At 40.0% G+C, this 15,971-nt stretch overlaps 1 protein-coding gene across 1 annotated transcript in view; it reads left to right on the plus strand.

Moving 5' to 3' along the window:
- Positions 1–15,971, plus strand: part of LOC105446365 — a 30,664-nt gene extending 14,693 nt beyond the window's left edge. The window contains exons 5-20 of the mRNA XM_011683101.2: positions 45–214; positions 1,086–1,182; positions 1,909–2,003; positions 3,449–3,563; positions 4,336–4,443; positions 5,726–5,913; positions 7,132–7,252; positions 7,907–7,993; positions 8,476–8,536; positions 8,977–9,090; positions 9,648–9,767; positions 10,563–10,681; positions 10,946–11,186; positions 12,299–12,445; positions 13,461–13,613; positions 14,936–15,971. Coding sequence (XP_011681403.2) covers positions 45–214; positions 1,086–1,182; positions 1,909–2,003; positions 3,449–3,563; positions 4,336–4,443; positions 5,726–5,913; positions 7,132–7,252; positions 7,907–7,993; positions 8,476–8,536; positions 8,977–9,090; positions 9,648–9,767; positions 10,563–10,681; positions 10,946–11,186; positions 12,299–12,445; positions 13,461–13,613; positions 14,936–15,753 — 2,754 coding nt within the window. The 3' untranslated portion in view covers positions 15,754–15,971. The remainder of the gene's footprint in view (positions 1–44; positions 215–1,085; positions 1,183–1,908; positions 2,004–3,448; positions 3,564–4,335; positions 4,444–5,725; positions 5,914–7,131; positions 7,253–7,906; positions 7,994–8,475; positions 8,537–8,976; positions 9,091–9,647; positions 9,768–10,562; positions 10,682–10,945; positions 11,187–12,298; positions 12,446–13,460; positions 13,614–14,935) is intronic.

Genomic DNA, 15,971 nt, shown 5'->3' on the forward strand with positions numbered 1-15,971 from the left:
ACCGAATCTAATCGTATGTATAACTTTGATATTATATTTGACAGCCATGTTTCGACTGCAATAATCGTGGCGAAAACTGCACGAAAACAGGAGGCCCGCCAACAGACAGAGAACCTGTTCATTATACTTTATTTGTCGCGTCACTGACTGCATCGTGTAAACAGAATTATATCGCCTATGCATACGCTTGTCGGATTGATGACACGACGGATAGGTATGAAAAATTACTTCTCTCTCCTCTCCCCCTACCCCCCCCCCCCACCCCCACTCAGTGTTATTTAGGGTACGCATATGCGTGTTCCCTCCTTTTGAAAACACCCCCTAAGTCCGGTGTGTAATTTCAATTTTGTGAACGTACGAGTCGGACTTTGGTGCGTGAAAAGTACCCCTTTACCGGACATTTTGGTAACACGCATGCGGTCATTCCGACCCCAGAGTGGGGGGGGGGGGGGCGGGCCCACTTCCTCTCTTTTCTTTTACCCCTTTACTCCCCTCCTATCCCAGACTGACATCCTAAACTCTTCTTCTCCTCCATTTTAAATAGCAGAGATTGCATCACAGTACATTTGATAAAATGCGTAATTTAGTTCAAAGTTTGTATAAGTAAACTTCCGTAGAATCACAATAAGTCCAAGTCACTTTCAGAGTGGATTACTCTTTCCGCCAGTGGCGGGGAGTAGTGCAATGACCCTTCCATCAGAAGACCACGTAGCGAGTACCTTGCGACAAGCTTTTGTCCTCTGAAGAAATGAAGCGTTTTCTTTGGTGTGATCCTCATCAATGGGGACTTTTAGATTTGCGTGGACTGATACGTGAGGCGTCCATTCAAGGCAGTGCATTAAAAGGACGTCGATCGTAGCATAGACCTATTGTCTTCGTGCGAATCTAAAAGTCCCGAATGCCCATGTTTGAGCCCTTCAAAGCGCTTCGTTTGGAGATAACGAGCTTCCTCATTCGCAATGATGGAGCGAGGTTTTGAATTGTTGCTCATTGAAGCGCGACATCATTATCATCATAATGATTCATTTATAACTCTTAAATTCATTTTTAATGACTGATTCCGAAAATGTTTCATTCTCTCCTAGGCCTGTAGCAGGTGTAATTAACATCTGCCCGATCGGTTTCGAGCTGGGTAGGGAGCGACTGCTGGATACTGTCCAACACGAGATATTTCATGCTCTGGTAAGTTGGATCCTTGAGCAGATTTAAAGCCCCACTGCACTACTTATAGCTACTTTTGCCCTCAATATAGCAAACAATGCCTAATCAGCAGCGACCATTGGTTCCCCATGGTCCCCTTTTTCTTTTTTCGTTAATTGAGAGCTGATTTGATGAGATAATCACATATCGGGGGGGGGGGGTATTGAGCACTCTTCTTTTTTTTCTTTTTTTCTCCCAAAAATTTGAAAATCGCGCCGGCCAAAAAGTCGCTCAGTGGGAGGGGGGAGGGGGGGTAGTGAGCACATTTTTTTTTTGGGGGGGGGGGGGTCCTCGAAAATTTGCACCGCCCCCCCCCCCCTTGAGCGCCAGGGGGGGGGGGGGGGCCATCCCCAAAAAAGCTAAAAATCACGTGTTTTTACATGATTTTTTTTCCAGGGGGGCCAGGCCCCCCGAGCCCACCACCCCCCCCCCTCCCCCCTGGATCCGCTACTGCCTATCGGTGACCCTGCAGGGAGGTCTAATCCCTCCTGACCAAGCTAGTGCAGACGTACTTAAAAGTGAACCAGATATCTCAAAATGTATTTGTGTAAAACCAGAAAGTATACAAAACCTTAGGTAATTTTCTATGGATTAACAGATAAGAAGTAGGCTATGACAAAAATAAAGAAGAACATAAAATCGCGCTCAAGGAACGGAAGTCGGACCAACAGGAAACCGTTGAATTTCTTCTATTTTTGTTTCTTTCAGGGATTTTCTTCATCAATGTATGGTCTCTATCGAGATGCGAAAGGCAAACCCTTGACACCCCGAGAAGCAAATGGATTACCAGCTCTAAATCCCAAGTAAGCTACATTATCTGATAGCGAATTAAGATTTTGTTTAAACAATAATAATGATTATAATAATAATAATAAATATTTTTTAAATATTTTTTACTGATAATGTTAATAATCATTATTATTATAATAGTAATAATGATAATTATAATATTAACATTGATAAGAATAATAATATGATACCACTACTAGAACTAAAAATGATAATGATAATAATAATAATGATCATCATCATCATCATAAAAATACAATAATAATAATGACAATTTTTTAATTTGTTAAATGATAATAATAAAATAACAATAAAGGTAATAACAAGAATGGATATTTTAAGTGCACGTATCCACCAAGCAAGGTTCTCAAGGCGCTGCATATAACGCCGGATCTGCTTGGCTACCGATTTCGGTGCTCACATTATTTAATATGTTCAAGGAATTCCTTCCTACCGGGTACCCATTGAACACCAGAGTGGAGAGTGGCAAATGTAAGTTAATATCTTGCAAAAGGACATTAGTGCCGCGGTGGGACTCGAGTCGCAAACCATAAGATCCCCACTCTGACGTTGTATCAACTAACCCACCTCTACAATTAAATGTGAACTCTGTCATTTCTGCCAAACTTTGTAATCCAGTGTAATAAGCCAGTTCACGGTTGCAGTCTGCGCATGAGCAGATAAAGGTCATTGCAGAACAAATTGTGAAATACACGGATACGAAATACTGGGAACGTGCTCATGAAAGTTATGTAATCATTATTCATTTATGCACTCCATGATACACAGGTGGAAGTATTCTTTGAAAAGGGGAAACAAAGGCTATTTATGTAGCACCTCCATCGCTGTAGGAGTGATTATTTCAAAATGTACAAAGTGGGACCTCTTCATGTTTTGAAGATCTGTGGATATTCGGGGTCATTGCAGTAAGGTGCTAACCGTGAACTGGCTTATTAGAATTAATGCCTCCGGGTTGAAAGATGTGCTTTCGAATTCCAGTTGAAATATACAAATGGCATTGTTGTGTTCTAAATTAATTATTCACATAACCTCTGTGGCCAACATTTTCCGATAAGTGACAGTCTGATTCAATACTCAGAACGTTATTTCAAGAAAATTATTCAAAGATATATTATATCATTTACTAAAAATGAATATAACTTTCAATTTTAAAAATGTTCTGGTTAAGAAGAATACGTCATCGTGTTTGAGACCCACCGCGGCACTGATGTCTTTAATTTTGGCAAGACATTAATCTACATTTGCCAAGTGAAGAATGTGTGTCCATGGCACATTCAATCCTATAATTATTTGACCGCCTGAGGGAAGCAAGGGGTATAGCCTGGGTAGAGAGTAGACCTTTGTAGGCGCACCGAGTATACCCCCCGATGAATATATGCGCCGTGTATGTAGCTATTAATAATGTTAGAATTATTAAATGTTCTTTATATCTGTGTAGAACGTTTGTGTTCGTATGGAGTGATCAAGTGATTCAGAACTTCACCCTGGATTGGGAAAACATTAATGGTACGACAGAGCGTTCTATTCAGGCATTTGTTACGCCAAACGTCCTGGTAAGTTTTAAGCGTCAAAGCCGGATTGGCTGAATTGTGAAAATGTTTTACAAATGATGAAAAAAAAACAAGATTAACAATATACCAAAGTAAAATTCAATTTAATATACGGAATCAATAAATACCGATATAAAAAAAACTTTAACAAAGTTTTACCAACTCTAATTATGAATACATTTCTGTACTTTCATTTAGTTGAATACAAAAAACTCCACACCTACCCCTAACGGCCCGATTCTTGGCCGTTCTAATTAGATTACATGTTTGGTCTGTTGTCGATCTTGTTGGTATGACTGTAATAATAATAATAATAATAATAATAGCCTAAAAGTCCACTCCAAATTTTATTAAACGGAAATTCTTTTTGCCCAATTGATCGTGAGCCCGGCAGCCACTGAGCAGCGCCAGATCGACGTTGCTCTATCCCCTATTGTTGAACGCCAAACAAGGTAGCAACAACTCCCATTTTATAACGTCTTTTGGTATGACGCCGGGGTTCGAACCCACGACCTCCCGGTTGTGAGGCGGACGCTCTACTGACTGAGCCATCACTCCGGTATGATGCAATTACTGTGGTATGAGTTGATTTGAGACCGAGCTTAAACCCAATCACACCCCCGACATGACCGAAAACAGACCGACAGCAAATCGGGAAAAAATGTCATTACCGCGAAAAGATGGGGATCGATCGGTTTGGATTCAGTGTGGAATTGGTTTGGCGGTGTGACTGAGTGGCCTTTGATATCTTGTTGATATCTTTTTTCTTTGACAGAGGGAAGCCAGAGCCCACTTCGGCTGTCCTAGTCTGATGGGTGTGGAATTAGAAGATGGTGGTGGATACGCTACCGCAATGTCTCACTTTGAGAAAAGAATCCTGGCGGTAAGTCATGTGTAAGAGGTGTCGTGGTCGAGTGCATACGTCGCCGGACTGTCGATCGCAAGGTCCGCGGTTCGAGTCTCGCCGTGGCACTAATGTCCTTTGACAAGACATTGATCTACATTTGCCACACTCAACCCAGGTGATGTAAATGGGTACTTGGCAGGAATTAATTCCTTGAAATGCTGGAGTGCTGTATAAACAGCAGCTAGGCTAAAGCCAGGGTAATAATAAATGCGCCTCGGAATAGAATTATCTAGATAGACGGCGCTATAGTAATGCCTATTATTATCATCATTAAGAGGAATGTGTATCCAGGGGTATCCAGGGTCAACTCCACTCAGGTGACTAGGGTACCCGGTAGGAAGAAACTCCTTGCATGCTTGAGTACCTTTTAATGGTAGCTCGGGGTAAAGCCGGGGTAATAATATGATTGCAGGGCCCTCAAGGAGAACAGTATTAATACTGATGAGGCTACCCAAGGTAAACAAGACATATTATTATATTATTATTAACGCTAGAATGAGGAGGGTCAGAAATACGTCACCAAAAGGCTCACTGGTGGGTAAATATCCAGCTGAAAGTTGAAGGTACTCAGAATTGTAAATGTCGCAACACGGTTTAAAGTAATACAAGTTACACATTTACAATTTTAAGGTTCCCGATACCAACACGGGGCTATGTAATTTGATTTTATTCAGTAGTTTTTTAATATGTCGATAGCATTCGAAGTCATAATTGATTATTTTTCCTGAAATGTTTATTTGAGGTACTATTGAGCTGTATTTCAAGTGATCTTGATGGAGATTTCAATGGAATCGGTTAAGTGGGCAATCGGGAAGAATTTTGCTTTTGTGAACCCTATAGCTAACCCACTTAGGCCCGTAGCCAGAGTTTGATGTTTGGGTGGGGGGGGGGGGGGGGGGGAGGCACATACATGTAATTGATCGACGTCCTGGGGAGGGGTCTAAAAAAGTTCAACCGATCTTGGAAATTTGTTGGGGGCACGTGCCCCCCCCCCCCCCCCCCCACATGCCACCCACATGCCATTCCTTACTTTATTATGTATCGTTTTATATATTACTTTGTATTTGTATCTTGCATTTTATCATCAAATAAATAAATAAATAAATAAATAATAATACTAATGTTATAATAATGATATTGTCAATAGCGATAGCAACAACAGTGATAATGATGATAATAACGATAATAATAATAATTATACAAATAATAAGAACAATTCCCCTCCCCCATTTATTTGTACATATTTTCTATTTTGCAGACAGAATCAATGAACGGTATGTTGACTCCAGCTCGGGTTTTCTCACGTATAACCCTGGCCCTCATGGAAGACACTGGATGGTACATACCCGACTATGAAATGGCTGATATCATGAACTGGGGGAAGGATCTCGGATGTGACTTCGTCCAGAAGAGCTGCAAGAATTGGATCGACACAAGGATAAATGGGTAAGGGAAACCTCAGGCAAGCTGCCTATTCTAGTAATATAGTTTGTCGACCTTACTTACAGCCTCCTTCCTTTCCCCCCGTTCTCCCGTCTTTGCATAAAATAAAAAGTATCGTTTCTGCATTGCATAGTCGACTCCAAACATTGATGTTTGGCAAAGTGGAATTTTTAGACCTTTTTAAAGATCTAAGTAATTCCCAAGACAACCTTTTGTTGCTAACAATTCAGTGTCCTTAGGAGAGAGAGTGAGTTTTCTGTAGTTTAAGCTTCTAACATCCACTCCTGTTCACTTTTTATTATTTACGCAATTTCTTGCTGCCTGTTGCGTCGAGATCGGGCAGAAAGGTCACAATGTATAGCAAGGGTCCCTATTCAGTGAAGGAGTAACACTTTTTTTTTAAATCCCATTGGATGTTGTGTCCACTATTAAGGGCGTAGGGCTTTTTGTGCTCTTTGAAAGGAGCACACAATGGGGGCAGTGCAATTTAAATTTCAAGGGGTGGACTAGGGTTTGTATCGGTCATACGGCTACCCAGGGGCCTAAGGTGGACCATTGGACCCCATGTCATTGATACAGATAGAAGTGGTTCCAAAGACAACCCGCTGTTGTATACAATTGTCCTTAGGGGAGAGTGTGAGTTTCCATCGCTCAAGACGGTCATCTTGAAGGCTCTGAATTGCTAAAACTCGAGAGCATCCTGGGGCTCCACCCCTGAACCCCCGGCAGGGGCTCTGCCAGTCCCCCAAGCTCTTCCATGTTGTACAGATCCATAAGAAAGCAAAATATACCCCACTAAATTATCCATATACATATACATATATATATATATATATACATGTATATTCAAACGTCTGTGTGCTTTGCCCCTGGACCCCACCAAGAAGGGCTACAGTTTACACGCTATTGCCTATCCATTGTTGCATTATTTTTTTTTTACATTTCATTACCCTTTAATTAGACACATAAATACCAAAAAAATATTATTACTGATCGCAAAAAAGATTACGACCTTATTTGTACAATATTATACATTTTGCTTTTTGTTCCATCTCTCTCTCTCTCTCTCTCCCTCTTTCTCTTTCTCACGTTCTCCTGTTATATCTGGGTAACTATAATTCACTGCATTTCTCTCTTTCTCTCCCTTCAATCCATCTATTCTCTTTCCCTCTCTTACCCAACCTTCTCCATCCCTTTCAATCCTATCTCCCACACTTTTAGTGGCCTGTCTCCAGCCCCTTGGTGTACCAATGATCATGAGGCGGGTTGCCACGCTGAAGGAACAGATGTGGCATTCTGCAAACTCAGTAAATACGATTCGCCCGTCCCGGAAATCTTCCAGGTAAGAGTTCCCATTCACGGATACATTGTAAATGCTCATGTGATATAACCTTGTATTCCTACATATAGCTTTACCATAAGAATATGCTTCATATGTTTCCTTTGGCTTTCTGTCTCACGGAGCATTTTTTAACTGGGCCGTAACAAAATGGCTCTCATTACGTAAAGAGAGAAATAAAGAGCATCAATGATAAATATTCTAATAAAATATATCAGCTGTTCAATTGTTGATCAATTCGCAGTGTCCAACTTTTCCCATACTCAGATGTGCACGTGACCGATGGACAAGAGCGTAGGGCTTGGTTGGTTGAAATAATTATGCTTGTTTCAGTCCGAAGAAATCTCTATAGAGTGGTGAAGTGTGACGTCATCAAAAATCTATTTTTAGAATTTAAAAAAAAAAAAATTGTTAGGAGCCAGAGCATATAACACTGAGTTCACATAGGACATATATTTATACAGATGGCTATATCTCAGCCAATACTTAACATATTACATTTGGACATTATTTTTGATGCTCTTTCGGAAAATGAAGAAAAAATCGAGAAATTCTAAAAATAGATTTTTATGATGTCACAGCTTCGGTACTCTATGTCATCTTGTTCTGGTCAACTCTATTTATTTATTTAGAAGACTATCCTAATTGTTTTATCAGGTATTTACTGCGATAGATGGAATTGAACCTGCTGAACTTTCTAATATTGGAGGCAACTTATTAACCGACTACTGCCCATTTTTTGAGGTATGTCGTAGAATCATCAAATCGGAAGCAATAAAATCATATTCACATCTCATTATAATCCGATCTTTACGCTCTCAAATGTATGTAGTACTAAGCTAAATACAAAGTGGAGTTAGAGAACCTTTGCTCACACAGGACCTTCCCGTTGGATGCTATCCCTCCAGATATTATTTATAGCAGATCAATATAAGTATTCCAAAAAACAAAAAATTCTTTTAATGCGCCTTGAGCATTATTGATTTCAAGTGGATTACATATTATTCTATTATACATGTATATCTAAGCTCCCCACGTTTTTAATTATTGTAATATTGCCTTTCGTATCAATACTCCCCTCGAAACGCTTTACATCTACCGCACTTTAAACTTTAATTATGTTGTCTTTGTTACTCTTCAGCTGATTTAAATTTATCATCATATTGATAATCATATTATTCATGTATCATTACAGGTTGATAGATATTATTCATGTATCATTACAGGTTGATAGATATTATTGGCCGAACCAATCTACCACTGCCCTCCTCTGCAATAATACGGAAAGTATGTTCACGTGACACCGCGTAATGTACGATGCACACGAGGCGTCATTTCATTGACTCTTTATTTATATTGTATTTAAAAAAAACTATGATCTTTACTTTACTTTACTTTGTTTTCATGTTAATATTGTGATGTGATATTTACAAGTTATACTGAACTTTTGTTATATTTAACCACATTTTAATTTTCGTGTTGTTTTCCCCTATTCATATATTTTTTTTGCACCATGTCATTGGTTTTAAAAATATTTGTTATATTTCATGAATGTTTTTTTTAATGGAGATATGGAAATAAATCCTATTCAATTCAATTCAATATTTTTTTTTCTTTAAAGTTGGTGCAAGTGTATTTTAAATAATTTATGCAGTATAATGTAGCCACATATATTCTACAACTAAATATCTGATATAAGATTATATTTCTCTTGTTACCACATCCAGTAATCGATGATTGCAGAAAAAGTAACTGCACGAATGGTGGAGTGTGTCGTGACGTCATCAATGGTTACTATTGCAATTGTCCAGCCGGATATGCAGGCGCACTCTGCGACCATGGTATGTTTGTGAATTAGCTTTGGTACAATTTTGCTTCATGTATCATGGAATTAAGTACTATGCAATGAAAGTATTTATATTGTTGACACTTTACGGATAGACACAAGTTATCTGCCAATTTTTTGATCGCCACAATATGCCGTTTGGTAATCACCACGTCATAAACTGCCACAGTAGTTTGATACTTGTTTCATGTGTCGGCGAACTTATTACCATTAACTCTAGCCTGATAAACTTGTTCGCCAATTCATGAATTATTATTTTGTTTGGCTTTTTTCCTTTTGCAAGAAAACGCATGATTATCGGTATGGCATCAATGAAAATCTTATTAATATATAAACATAATATTATGTATGTGTATACTTACTCTTCATCGACATTTTCCAGTTAGTAGGGAGAATTATACAGGCCCATAACGGGACTATCGTACCTGAATCGGTATAGTGCTCTATAGCTTGCATTATCAACTCATTGCACGGGCTAGCCCCCTGCTGTCGAATTTTACTCTTCAATTCAATTATTTATTATGTTTTCCCTTCCCCTTTTCCCCTTTCTAGTGAACGTGGAATGCACTGTGAATTCGAACTGCCAAGTCAACGAGGTTTGCACTGCCAACCGGTGCTTATGCGGACGAGATAGAATACGAAATGCGAATGACGAGTGCATTGGAGTAACAGGTTACTAATTGATTGTACTCTCTCAGGCCATTCACTATTTACAGGGGTGGACACAGGACTTTGTGAATAGGGAGAGGGTTCAACTTTCCCAAAAGTCTGACAAGCAAGAAGTGAAATTGGCTATAAAAAGGGGGAATTGCCAACCCCCCCCCCCCCAATCAATAACAACAACTAAGGGGCGGAACCCTGTGACCCCCTCGATCTGCCCCTAATTCAGCATAGGCCTATTTCATTTTGATATTCAATCAATTTATCGAAGTTTGGACGCGAAAACCAATATTCATGAATTGGTGACAGTTTTGCCGGGAGAACAACAACAATTTGTGACAACGAAGCAAAACAATAATTGATCTTTACATTTAGAGGTGTCGTGGTCGATTGGATACGTCACCGGACTGTCGATCACAAGGTCCGCGGCAGGGCACTAAAAGAAAATTAAATGTCCTTTGGCAAGACATTGATCTTCATTTGCCACACTCAACCCAGGTAATGTAAATGGGTTCCTGGCAGGAATTAATTCCTTGAAATGCTAGAGCGCCATAATTGCAGCCGTGCTAAAGCCAGGGTAATAATCGGGAGCGCCAGGCGTGTCAAATCTGACAGATATGAGCGCTATAAAAGAACTCGATGTTCTTCTTATTATTATTTTTACATTCGACAAGTATGAACAATAAAGTGAACAATGTCATCAATTGACAAGAATTATGGGTCTTGCATTCAATCCATTTTACATTACGGAGAATACGACAGATAACATGTTGATAACGTTTATCTTGTGAATGTAATTCTTTACAGATGTAAAAGAATACACAATAAGAATAACAGTAACGGAGGTGAATGGAGTCCCTGCTGTATACCATCGATCATTGATGCGAGCTTCCGGAGACTCATTTAGACATGGAATCGAGTATGAGGTAAGAAATCGTGGAAACAATCTGCGCTTGGGCAGATAAAGGTCATCTGTACAAAATTGTAAGACCCATCGAGCCGAATAGTGAATCCATGCTTATTTAACGTATGGACTCATTCATTATACACCGACAGTATTTTCTATAATACGCAGGTGGAAGTATTCCCCTCAAGAAGGCAAATAAAATGTATTCTAGTGAATATTACGGGTGATTAATGTGCGAACCACGACCTTGTCTATTCCATGCTCTTCTTCTACTTCCCCTCAGGTTCGCCAGATCATACGGAGCAACCCAATTCTTCACGACGCCCTTGTGAACGTCGTGACCAGGAGTATATCTAGTGGGAACATCGTAGTCGACCTAGCTCTGATCTTTCAGAAGAGCTCGTTCCATAACTCTTCTACCATTACAATGGCTTCAGTGGTAGCTGCTACTGCCATGCAGGATAACGTATTGAGGAGGAGTGGCACTGCGTACACGGTGATGGCAAGTGCAACAGTTGTTCAAGGTGAGAATATACGTATATCTTCAAATAAATAAAACATTTCCTTTGTTTCGGTTACACGACTTTTGCTCCTTTGACAATTGCTCCATGTCACTATCCTACACTAACTTAATTCTCCAGTTCAACCCTGGACCCAACGCAATACCTAACCGTAACACTAACCTAAAAGTCTTAATTGGTGCGTTTATAAAGCGCATACGAATCGATGATGCAGTCCTGGGCTAGGGAAGTGGCGTATCCTGTGCAAAGGATATTACTCTTTTTATTTATTAGATATGAACGGTTAGTCTTACTTGTCTTTCTTCTTTTTTCCAGTGGAAAAAAATAACTTTTATTAGTTTCAAATCAATTTGCGATGACAATACATCAGTTTACACATAAGATATTCAAGTTATACAAAATTTAGTATTTAATGACCATCCGAGGGATACAGAAAAAAGTATCTCTCTCTCTCTCTCTCCCTCTTCCTCTTTATTTCCCCTCAATCTCTCTTCTTCATTCTCTCCCACCCCCTCTTTCTCTCCCTCTCTCTTTTTCCTTCTCTTTATCTATCTCGTTGTTTTATATGCCTCCCTTAGTTTTTCGCTCTTCAGATGTAATTTTTTTGGCGATATATAGATATATACGTTAAATCTTAATAATGGCATTGTATAACTGCTTTTCGATTCCAATTTGTGATATATATATTTCTTTGTGGTAACCCTTTCAACTCAAACGTAATTATGTTAATCCAGGTGTTAAGGCTTTTATCGTTGCTTATTTTCAAAATATAATTTTCCCCTATATTTTTTATTGTTTGGTTACTTAACATTGTTATTGTCTGTTTATCTGCTACCATTACCCTATATCAGTTTAGTAATTTGATGATTTGACCACCACTTTTTCTTAGTTTATTTTGGTATTGTATTGATTGAAATGTATTATTTGTTTATCTTTATTTCCATCTTGTACTTTATTGTATTACTTGTAAACATGATCAGTTTTGGTCTTTGAATCATGTATATTTATATGTCTTTTTAAACCGAAATAAATAAATAAAAAACTATAGTTATCTATATATATATGGCTAAACTTACTTTGCTCTGGAATAATATTTATCATTATTTTATCATCAGATGCAAACGAGTGCGAGGATGGAGCCGGCAATGACTGCTCTCCGTACGCTCAGTGTATGAACACAGTCGGAAGCTACGAATGCACCTGCCAACCGGGGACTACAGACACCGGACCAACTGGGGTCCTTCCCGGTCGAGAATGCACAGGTATGGATCTACAAACATGTCTATGTAAAGCCTCGGTCACAAATGCCGTACGAACGATTTTCAGACAATGAAAATTCGGGAATACAATGAAAAACAGGGAGATTCGTACGAAATTATCGTTCGTACGAACCTTTGTGACCGTAGCATAAAGCTCCATGTACACTACCGTCAATTAAGCTTTTCAGACCAATTTCGAAACCGTGCACCCTGCGCCAAGGGAATGTGTATGCCACTAGAGATTGTACCTGTGCCTGTTAGGTGAATGAATATGCTCGCATGTCCTTGAATGGCGCAAGGAAGATAACGTCTCGTGTGCATCGGGCGTAATGGATATTTGGCATGAGTGTAGTCCTGACATAATTACAACTCCTGTCTCGTACATGTCGTCATTTTGGAATGCGATAACTCATAGCCTGCCATGAGGGTGCATGCACACTATCGTTACATTGCTTTGTACATGCGAGCAAACTATTGCTACGCTGTCATGTGCGTGCGTGCATACTTTCGTAGTAGCAGTTATTGTTTATGCTCATTGGACTGTGATATGTGTTTAGCACTCGCTATTCATAGAACTATCGCGTTAATCAGATTATCTCAATATAAACTTGGCACTCCGTGATTTGGGTCTTGGCACAATGGGGATTAGCCATGTGGCATGATAAGAGTTAATACATGCGCGCGCTAATCGAGTCTGTTATGGCAATTATCCATACGCCAGTAATAATGCAGGCAAATTTCATTCGGCAACAATTTGTGCGTATATGTGTGTATGTATGTCCGTAGTCACTCTCATAATAGGAACTTTTAGATGTGCGTGGACTGATACGTGTGACGTCCATTCAAAGCAGTGCATTAAAAGGACGTCGATCGTAGCAATCCACCTTGTCTTCGTGCGAATCTAAAAGTCCCTAATGGTGCGTCAAAGATTGCGCCAGTCGCTATTAAACGCAGTCCTACGTCAGGCAAATGACGTCATGGCTAAAACATTTTACATCATGCTTCATGCTTTATCCAGACGTAAACGAATGTTCGACAACTTTGGACACCGACTGCTCAATCGATGCCGACTGCGTGAATATGGTGGGGTCATACACCTGTCGCTGTCGTGACGGCTACGGTGACGATTCGCTCGATGCTAACAGGCCTGGAAGAGTGTGCTCTAAACAGGGTGAGTATGTGAATGCGTCTATACCAGGTTTTATTTTTGGATTCGATTAGACTTGAAGCCAAGTCCTCTTTTCTTAAAACGGCAAGTATATCTGTATTTCTAATCAAAAGAGTTCGGATCGTAAAAGTGTACTTCGTTATTTTTTTGAAAAAGAGATATTCTGAAAGAAAGACTACGTTTGCACACTTTTTCTTTAACCACGTGGCGTAGTCACAGGGGGCACGTACCCCCAATCAAGAGAATAAACAGAAGAGGGAGACACTTAGTGAAAGATCCTCCCCCCTATAGTTTCTCCCTAATCAGAATTACCAGTCACTTACTGGCCGATCACCTTTTTTTTTTGGGGGGGGGGGAGTTGATTCAAAAGCAGTCAAACAATTATTTCTGTACATTAACGTACTACGGCATAGGCTTATTATAGTCTTACAATACTGTCTAACACTTCAAATTGGTTGAATCGGTAATGTCAGTGTGATGTAGTGCTAGTAAAGTTTCCCATTTATTTCAACATCCAAAATGACCCACCCCCCCCCCCCCCCCCAAAAAAAAAAAAAAAAAAAAAAAAATGTCCAGTATATGAGAATATTCTGAGGATATAAACAGAAAATAATCATATTTTTGTATACGACAAATACGTATACGACAAACGACAAATAGGACTACGTCACGATCCACTGACCAAATTACCCATTTGATAATCAATGTAGCTTCAGTCATCTCTTATTCAAAACATTTATAATTCTCTTATTATTGGCCCAATTTTCCTTTACAAAAATGTTGAAAGACCTGTAAATGAAGACCCATAGGCATCACTGTATATATCTCTGGTAATGGTTCGCTCTGATCTAATTGTACTTGAATTGCATTCAACGCATAGAAGACCAGTTTAGCTTTTGGTGACGTTTTCGTTTTGTTTTAATCTTTTTTCAAGAATACTTCGGATTACGCATAAAACATGAACAGAAAAAGCATAAAAATAACAAAAAATGTTGAGTCTAATTCTGTCAAAGTAAATTGTGACGTTAATGAATAGGGACGATGGAATTGTTAAAAAAAATGATAAATCCATTGTCTCTATCTTGGCATATCCGGAGTAATAGTTTTTATCAACATTTTCATACATCTAAATTGAAAGTTATTTGTGGCATTTGTCATTGTCAGTCACATAGGCCCGTTTGAATTACCTTCTTTTCTTTTTTTTTAAATAATTAGTTAAAGGTAAAAAAAAAACGTAACAAGCTTATTCATTTCGATCTTGTGAAAACTCTGTACACCAGTATTTCAAACATCTTATCTACATGTATGCATCATTTTTCTTCCAGCACTTCCAGCGATTCCATCACTTCCAGGGCCATCGGCGCTCCCAGGACTTCAACCTGGTGTCATCATCTCCTTGTCCGTTGGCCTTGGGGTTGTCCTTTTGCTAGCCGTTCTCCTTTATATGATCATCTGGAAAACGGTGGAGCGAAGAAAGAGAAGCCTACCATACAAAGATCCTTACAACTCTCGATCTCCGAATCATCTCCCTCGTCACCACACCCACACTTTTGTCAAGAGCGTCAAGACAGTTGATCGCGAAGTGGGTAGCAACCCTTATCCTAAGCGTGATAAGCCCCGCCAACATCGTAACCTTGATGAGCCCCGCCTACATCGTAACCATGATGAACCCCGCCCACACCGTAACCATGATGAGCCCCGCCTGCATCGTAACCATGATGAACCCCGCCCACACCGTAACCATGATGAGCTTCGCCCACATCGTAATCATGATGAGCCCCGCCTACATCGTAATCATGATGGGCCCCGTCAACATCGTAACCATGATGAGCCCCGCCTACATTGTAACCATGACGAGCCCCGCCCACACCGTAACCATGATGAGCTTCGCTCACATCGTAATCATGATGAGCCCCGCCCACATCGTAATCATGATAAGCCCCGCCAACATCGTAACCATGACGAGCCCCGCCCACACCGTAACCATGATGAGCCACGCCCAAATCGTCAGCATGATGAGCCCCGCCCACTTCCTGGAGCGCTGTATGGTGACCTAAATAGCAGTTGGTATTACGGTGAAAATAGAGGTCACATGGATTCACCATTTATGTCGACGGGGTCTGACATTTACGAGGCAATTTGACACGATTTTGAGGCAATAATTAGAGATTCAGAATGATAACCTCATAATCATGTTTATGTATCCAGGGAAGCCTCATCAGCATCAATGCTGTACCTCTTCAGGGCCCTGCAATTTATTATTATCCCCCGAATCACCAGGTTCACATAGGTGTAGAGGTGTTGTGGACGAGTGGATAAGTCGCCGGACTGTGGATCACAAGGTCCGTGGTTCAAGTCCCG

This window comes from Strongylocentrotus purpuratus, unplaced genomic scaffold (genome assembly GCF_000002235.5).
Source record: "Strongylocentrotus purpuratus isolate Spur 01 unplaced genomic scaffold, Spur_5.0 spur5_scaffold_4, whole genome shotgun sequence".
In the NCBI taxonomy this organism is placed as follows: domain Eukaryota; kingdom Metazoa; phylum Echinodermata; class Echinoidea; order Camarodonta; family Strongylocentrotidae; genus Strongylocentrotus; species Strongylocentrotus purpuratus.